This window comes from Lolium rigidum, chromosome 7, assembly GCF_022539505.1.
Source record: "Lolium rigidum isolate FL_2022 chromosome 7, APGP_CSIRO_Lrig_0.1, whole genome shotgun sequence".
NCBI lineage: Eukaryota > Viridiplantae > Streptophyta > Magnoliopsida > Poales > Poaceae > Lolium > Lolium rigidum.
The window spans coordinates 74,706,449-74,715,162 of record NC_061514.1 but is presented as its reverse complement, the minus strand read 5'-3'; the positions used below and the strand labels follow the sequence as shown (position 1 = coordinate 74,715,162).

General features: G+C 47.9%; 1 protein-coding gene across 1 annotated transcript; it reads right to left on the bottom strand.

The window, feature by feature from the left end:
* Nucleotides 1–726: 726 nt before the first annotated feature.
* On the bottom strand, nt 727–2,381 carry LOC124676053 (salutaridine reductase-like). Its single transcript, XM_047212135.1, has 5 exons — nt 2,161–2,381; nt 1,823–2,066; nt 1,564–1,638; nt 1,266–1,460; nt 727–1,163 (listed from the first exon to the last, which is right to left on the bottom strand). Exons 1-5 carry the CDS (start codon nt 2,193–2,195, stop codon nt 783–785), a joined length of 930 nt encoding a protein of 309 aa, XP_047068091.1. The 5' UTR covers nt 2,196–2,381; the 3' UTR covers nt 727–782.
* Between the last annotated feature and the right edge of the window lie 6,333 nt (nt 2,382–8,714).

Below are 8,714 nucleotides of genomic sequence, written 5' to 3'. Positions count from 1 at the left end.
GCCATATGGATCACTAGAGGGCCGTACGTACATGTTAGATTTTTAAATTATACGATCATGCCCCCCGCTTACGAAGGGGTATGGAAAGATTTCTTTTTTTTGTGCGGGCAGAATTTTGGCAAGGGGGGAGCACCGGAGCGGAAGGCCCCAGTTCCAGGTTTTTTCTCTCGTAGCAAAAATATCGATGGGCACTGGTAAATTCAGTTTTTGAAAATACTAAAAATACGGCCCGTGTCAAACGTATTTCTAATTTTACAAAACTCTAAAAATTTGAGCTAGTTAGGCAAATTCCGGTGAATTTTGTTCCATATCACATTTTTCCACTGTGGTACCTGGTAAACTCGGTTTTCGTCGAAATTTTGGAAATCTCAGCCGAGAAGAAAAATACTCATCGGCACAAACGTTTAGATGGTGTTGGTGGTAGCGACTCAAATAGAACTTCCTCAGCTTCCGTCTTATCAATGTGTTGTCCCCGTGGAGAGATGAGGAGCTCAGAGGATTCTTTTGAAGCCGGTCTTTTAGATCCAGCGAGTTTATCTGTTTAGATGGTATATGTAGTAACGCCGGAGGCATTGCTCTCACTTTTGGCACGTTTTGGTGCCCTCTTGGACGCAATGCCAACATCTTGTAGCAACGCATGGGCATTCAGTTAGTTATATATAATAAAGATACATAATATACATTGAATCGGATAAACTGAAATAAACACATATATAACATAGTGATGTCATAAAGATAGTACACCGTACATGATAAACCATTATTTGTATTTTTACATGTCTTCACACGAAAGATGCCTGCGGACCCTCGTGGAAGTACGCGCCGGTCGGCCCATCTTTCGGCAACAGCACTACGCTGGTGATGTTGCGGGCGCCCTCCTCCGGTGTGAGGATCCCTGAGTTCCTCGTGATGTCTGTCCTCACGTAGCCCGGGTGTGCGCAGTTGATACGTAGCTCGGGGTGCCTCTTCGCCAGGATCCTTGAGTAGGCATTCATGGCAGCTTTGGCCACCTTGTACGCCGAGAACTCGGCCGGCCACCCTCGCGCATCCACCGCGCCGGCCTCGAAGTCTTTCAGGAACATGTCCAGCAGCTCGTCCAGCCTCTCCTCTGTCAGGTTGTCGATGTTGTTCAGCTCATTCTTCAGGTCCTCGCTCTTGAACAGCTGCGCGCGCGGCCGCAATGGAAAATCGTAATCCGGATTAATTTATGATCTCTTGTAGTTAGGGGCCGTGAGACTTATTTTAGTGTGATCTATGGTACTTACTCTTAGCAATCCGAAGTTAGAAGAGACATTGACGATCCTTCCATCGGACGAGGATTGGAGCAGGGGCAGGAGAGCTTCTGTAACCCGCTTTGTGCCGTAGTAGTTGGTTTGCACGCCCTGCTTTGCCTTCTCGTGCGTCTCTCGGCAGGTGCTCCACATCCATACCGTTCTCTGGTGAGCATCCATGCCATCGAACTGTCGCACGAATACACACGGAGAGGAATGAAAAATGTTCAGTCTTCTTTCCTCTTGCCACAAGCCAACCAATGAAAAAGTAGTACTACATGTTGAAATCTACCGTTTCGCCACCGGGCATGACACCATATACTGGATCAATCACATGCTCAATCCCGTCAGTCGCGGCGTTATTCACCTGCGAATCGGAGTGGTTATCAGTCACCTATCATGCCAAGATCTCAATACAAACAAATATACTGTAGTACTCTATATATATTATTTGCGAGGAAAACGTTGAGTAGCGCGGTTCTAAAGTAAGCGATCCTCCGTGGTACTAGGAGATAGCGACAGATTGACTGTTCAAAAGAGGAAAAACATACCAGGATGTCAAGCTTCCCAAAATGGCTCTTCAGGAAATCGGACAGCCGAGCGACGCTGGAAGCATCCGTGATGTCCAGCTGATGAAATATGACATCTGAGTGCCCCAGCTGCTTGATCTGCTCCACCGCCGCCGTTCCCCTCGTCTCGTCCCTTGCTGTCAGAACGACCGTGATGCCGCTGGCCGCCAGTTGCTTGCACACCTCTAGCCCGATCCCTTTGCTCCCGCCGGTGACCACAGCGATCCTGGCAACGGCAATCGAAAAACATGGTGATACCGGCGGTGAAGTTCAGACTATTCAGCAAGAAAAACATGGTGATACCGGCGGCATGTATGTACCTTGTGTTGGAGGACATCGGAATGGTTCCTTCCATCGTCAAACTTGCAGTTCCAGCTCACAGATCGAGCCTTCAAACCAGAGTCGAGTTTCAAGTAGATTACTAGGATCCAAAAATTTCAGCTCGCAGAGATCAGGTCAAACACCGATCGGTGGAAGGAGTTTGCGAGCGCTGCGGAGCTGGAGGGTGTGTGGTCGGGCGGTGGAGCTGCGGTCACCTTTTGTAGAGTGATGAGAAGAGATGAGACGCGGAGGCGATAGCGGATATACAAGTAAAATAAAGATCCACGACAAAGCGGCGCCGCGTCGTCTTTATGCACGACAATCACGAGGCAGCATCGTCGACAAGTAAAATAACGGAAATACTAAATTACGCATATTGCTGCGCTGGCTGTGCCAAAACATATCGCCAACTGATTCGCTTTTCATTACAATCAGATTACTGCTATCAAAGTGTCCATCTCTTTTATTTTTCTTTGCCAAAAAAGTCTCAATCTAAGCACGTAACAATCACAAATACATTTCATCAAGGAAACGTCGAATTGTAACGTTCTAGATCTCAAATTACCATTTATCATAAAAAAATGTTAGATTCCATCATTCTGTCTCAAGCTAAACCGTGAGTAAAACTGCCCGATAATAAAGGGTGTCTCAAAGGCTGAATCGACTGAGACTTAACTTATGTCTCAGTCAAATTACATCCGTGTGTTTTAATGCGGGTCTAAACAAAGTGCAAACAACAATAAACATGAATCTTCAAATAGAAATAAAATCCAATGGTGGAGCACGTGACCGAGACATAAGATACGTCTCAGCTAGGTGAAACTTAGCAATTCCGATAAATAAAGCAATAGTAGGTGGATGGAATCGGATACTCCTGTTCTCGGGTTTCAAACCGGTCAAAGAAAATGGTATTTATAAGTCTTAGGATATTTTGAGATAAATCATGTACGAGCATATAGCTTTGATACTTATCATGTGTACCATATTTCAAGGAAAATGTGTATGTATGTGGCCTCCAAAATCAAAGAGAGATATGTTATTTGGGGAGGTGTTTTATGGTACCCTCAAATGAGTAGCAGCCATTCATTTTAATCCATCCAAAGGCCTACAACAATTCATACTACTGCTAAAAACATGAAAGGTATGATTCATACCACTGACAAATTTCGGCACCCCACCTAAAGAGGCCGTGGACGGGCTTGGCCCAAAATCCGAAGAGAGTCCAATTACGGGCTGTCCTTCGGAGGTAAAAGTTCAAGATTATTACTCTTTCTGACAACATGATCAATGCCCTCTTAGTTGCGGTTAGGTGTCAGTTTATAGCAATCGAGTTTTAGTTGATTTTTAGCGGAACTGATTAGACAAACTTTTGTCACTAATCAGCTTAAGAAAACTATGTTCGGGTTAGTCGCTCGCGACGCTTATGATTCTTTGTCTGCAAGTCTGCCACACCTGGACGCTGGCCGTCCAGGCTTCATTAGAGCAGACTTAGCGCCTGTGTGCTCGACCACTGACGTGCAAGCGGAACTTCAGGCTCGGGCTGTCGCAGCTCTGCGGCCAGTCCGACGCGGCGAGCCCTGGCGCCCGGTCAGAAGAGGTCGTCCAGCACCGGCAACAGCAGCAGGAAGTTCGAGCTGCGGGTCGATGATTGTTAGTGTTTCGACAAGGGACCGAGCTGAGCGGCATCTTCGCGTCCATGGGTGACGGCCGGTGCCGTCCTCAGATGGCGGTGGCGGGTAGCTGTTGGACATCAGCGGATTCATCGCGTTGATGGTCGAGAGAGTAGAGTGCAGACCACCAGGTTTTTTTTAACTAATTCTCCACCAAGGTTGTTGAGAAGCGAACGGGAAGAAGAAAAAAATATTTATGATCGTAGGGCTCTATGGCGCGCCGCCGCAGGACTCCGCTCAAACTCGACATGTCGCACATCTCTATTGTACACGACCCCCCTCCCCCCGTCCCTACCGGGTGCGCGTACACGCGGCGGTGGCGTCGTGTGAATGCCAGGTCGATTGCGGTCATCCCACCTTTTTCTTGTAACTGCAACTTACGGATGTTGGGCTTGGGCTAATCTCATCGTTTAATCTAAGCCGTCAATGTAATTCATACCACTCCCTCTACCATGAGAGGTAAAAGGTACCGTAAAAGTTGCCTATTATGGACGGTGAAATCCCGGAACTTGAATGGGTTGTTGTGTACTTTTTTTACGTAAGTTAAATACATTCGATTTTAAGTTTCAAACTTGACAAGCACATACCTACCTACATTCTCTATATGCAATTTTTTTTCCTATTTTTCTGATTTTATTTAGCATTTGTTTTGATTCTAAAGTTAATATGGGATCATGAGTACCCATGTTCCAAAGAATCCGGCTCTGTGATAATGGCTAATCTACAAGTATCCGTCATGGCTTCGATTGATCCACCACACGTGTCATACGTTTCGTGTCCGTTAAGGCAAACCCTAATGAATAAAACCCCAGTATCCGACCAAGAGTGTCAGGAAATTCCAGTGAAAGTAAGATAGGAAGTCCAATAAACACTGCATGAGGTGCCCAGATCAGCGGCACTGAAACTGCTTATAATTTTACAGAAAGTGTCGGCAATTAGATTTGGAGATTGCAGCTAATTTTGGAGAAAGTGCTGAAGCAGTAGCAATCTTCCTTCTCTGAGGTAAGCCATCCATCTCTGCCTTATTTCCCGACTGTCAGATAGTAGTTGTCTAGATCTTTTTCTCAAAACTCTTAGCTTATAAAAACGCTGCTTCCCTCAAGTAACCTAGAAATAAAGAATGATTGCTAGGAACAAACGTATACTCACAAAAACATACCAGTCCGAACTTTCAAAACTTAGTTAAAAATCTTCACGTCTACATGAAGCACCAACTCCGCATATGCTAGAAGCGTCAAATCCACACCAACAGGAAGCATCAATGAACAAAAAGTTCAATCCACACCAACGACAAGCGTAACACATGGAGGATCGTATCCTAGTGGAAGCCTCAAAGTGGGTGTCAACTCTACACCAATGCAAAGCGTCACGACTCACGAATGGAGCGTCAACTCCAAACCAACGAGAAGTGTCAACCCTGCACCAACATGAAAGTCAATGCAAGGAGTATCAACTGTCACCAACGAGAAGCGTCGATGCATGGAGCACGAACCTCACATCTACCTCAAAGTTGTGTCTCGCTACCAGGGTCGACTCACATCTCATCTTCTGTTATTTCTAATCCATCTCTATTGATTAAGTAAACGGCAATGCACAAAATCCAAAAACTGGAATGAACACAGATGAAAAATAAAAAATAAAAACATGATTTTGCATTTTGTACTAGATATCTTCACACGAAAGAAGCCTGCATGCCCTCATAGAAGAATGTACCGGTTGGCCCGTCTTTCAGCAGAAGCACTACGCTGATGATGTTATTTGTGCCCTCTTCTGCTATCAGGAGTCCTGAGTTCAGCAGGTACCCCAAAGCACCCATGATAGAAAATATAGGGGAGAGAGAGAGAGAGAGAGAGAGAGAGAGAGAGAGAGAGAGAGAGAGAGAGAGAGAGAGAGAGAGAGAGAGAGAGAGAGAGAGAGAGAGAGAGAGAGAGAGAGAGAGAGAGAGAGAGAGAGAGAGAGAGAGAGAGAGAGAGAGAGAGAGAGAGAGAGAGAGAGAGAGAGAGAGAGAGAGAGAGAGAGAGAGAGAGAGAGAGAGAGAGAGAGAGAGAGAGAGAGAGAGAGAGAGAGAGAGAGAGAGAGAGAGAGAGAGAGAGAGAGAGAGAGAGAGAGAGAGAGAGAGAGAGAGAGAGAGAGAGAGAGAGAGAGAGAGAGAGAGAGAGAGAGAGAGAGAGAGAGAGAGAGAGAGAGAGAGAGAGAGAGAGAGAGAGAGAGAGAGAGAGAGAGAGAGAGAGAGAGAGAGAGAGAGAGAGAGAGAGAGAGAGAGAGAGAGAGAGAGAGAGAGAGAGAGAGAGAGAGAGAGAGAGAGAGAGAGAGAAAAAAAAAAAAAAGAGAGAGAGAGAGAGAGAGAGAGAGAGAGAGAGAGAGAGAGAGAGAGAGAGAGAGAGAGAGAGAGAGGGAAAAGAGGCCTCCAGCAGCTCGCCTACAGAGGCCCCGAGCAATCCGCTTCCCCTACGTAGACCCGCAGGACGCTTTTTTTTTCATCCGGATGGACGAAAATGGCCCAGTCGCGCCCCCGGCTCCTCGATTTCGTCTGGATTAGATCTTTCATCTGTCCGGAGAGCCCAGGCCATCCCCGGCCCCCCGGGGAGCGCTCGGGGACTCCGGACAAGAGAAAAGCGCGGAAACCGTCTAGTGGCCCCAACCTATCGGCGACAATGGCCTGGGTTTCTACGGCAATACCCCCGTCTTCCCGATCTACGGCAATACCCTCATCTTCCCGATCTACGGCAATACCCTCGTCTTCCCGATCTACAACAATACCCTCGTCGAACGAAAGCTTTGAACTCTCAAGTGGTGCAACATAGACAAATTATATATAATTCGAATAAACATAAAAATTACATATAAAAACTTTAAAACAAACTTAAACTACTTCTTCTTCCTAGATGGCCCCGACTCATCGTCGTGGCGGTGACGCTTCCGGCTCGTCACCTCCTCGTCGGAGGAAGTTGAGTCCTCCTCGTCGTCAGCGTCCTCAGCCTCTTCGTCCTCCTCCTCCTCCTCCTCGCCTCTTCCTCGGCCTGCTCCTAAGCCTCTTCGTCCTCCTCGTCGTCGTCATCCCATTCGTGCTCGCTGGCCGGCGGGGGGGAATCGTCGCTGCTGGACGATGCAGCTTGATCCCACCGATGGCGCCATCCAGGCGGCTTCCCCTCGATGTCGGTGTCCGATGGCCAATAGTGATCGCTAATGGTTGACAGAGGATGGTGAGGAGAGAATAGATGAATGGCGTCGGCCGTCGGAAACCGTATATGTAGGTCTCTCGACGAAGAGAGCGGCGGTTGCTCTTCCGCGGAGTTCGTGCTCCATTACGGCGGTTCTCGCGTCGAGGCCATTTCGACCGTTCCCGACGAGGCGTTTTGGCTCGCCAGACCACTTCGCGGACCATTACGGCGGTTCAATGCGTCGAGGGCACTCCGACAGTTGCCCTTTCCGGCGACTGCACCGTCGCTATGCACGCGGTGGGTGCGCGTCAGAAGACGACCATGGGCTCGCCGCTTGGAAAATGGGTCTCCCCAGACCAAAAAATACATCTATCCGGCGCTAGGTATCGCCGGATTTCGGCCTGGGGAGCCCCAATGGCTGGGATGCTCTTACAGGTTTTGTAGAGAGGTACGGTGTGGAACGAGAGGGGCTACAAGTACTAGGAGAATGATCAATGCGGGCCAGTCATTGTATATGCACAACAATCACGAGGCTGTTTGAGGCCCAGAACCAGCAGAATATTCACGGTACTAGATTTAGATGTGCGCCTTTGCGCACGATCCCGTGAAATTCGTATAGATGTACATGTAAATACAGTACTAATAGATTTAAGTTCAAATCAGAAAATTATCCTAACAGGGCATATGTAAGCTAGCTCTATTTCTTAGGGCACATATTTAAGCCAGCTAATTGTTTTTCTTGTTGACCCGGAACAGATCTATTCTATTAGACAGGTACAGCTAACTCAGTGCCCACCATCACACCACACGAACATGGATCAGTCTTCCTAGCACCATAAGCCACAAGGACATGCCACTTGGGCAAAACAATTTTTTTACTGAAATAAAGTTTAACGGAACAAACGGTCAAATATCATGATAAATAACACCTTCAGGTGTCAAATGCCACTTCCGACTTTGAAGTGTCGTGACCAGATTCTTGCAATCAATCTTGATTTGAAATTTTGGATGCATCCCATACTCTATTCTTCAGTTGCTTGGACGGCTTCGAGACACGAGACAACCTCGCGTTGTGTTACTGCCGCTTCAACACCCACCCACTCCACTCGTCTCGATCTCTCATCCTCCAATTCCCCTTTCTCCCCACCCATGACGACCGGCCGCTCACACACCTGCATCCCTGCCTCTCGCCTCAGGGGCTGCCTCCTCTCCGTCGATGTCCGCCTGTCCTATACGATTTCCACTCCCCGGCACTGCATCCAGTTAGCTCGCGCCGGCAGCACGCCCTGCTGTTGCCCTCCGTTGGGCCCCTTTTCTTGCAGCTCTCCAAGCATGACGTGGTCGATGAAAGTCGAAGCAGCCATGGCTGGCGAACAAACAGCTGTCTCATGGACCCTAGGCGGACAACGCAACCTCCATAGCATTCGAGTCTGCGGGTATGGGGTCTTTCTCCAACAATTCCAATAGGCTGGCGCCCTCATCCCTGACCTCTTCGTCAACCTCAGCTGGTCTCCATGCAGCTCCGGCCTCTGTTCTGATTGAAGCCTGGAATCTCACAATAATTCGACAATTTTCCTTTTCTTCCTTTTCGTCTCAATGTTCTAGTGAGATTGCAACTGCGAGTCTTCACTTATTGTTGCTATTTGCATTGTGTGGATGAGCCAGCCGCAGCTAGCCAATTGTCACTCGCACTCCGTGTATCCAGAAAATAAACGCCTACAC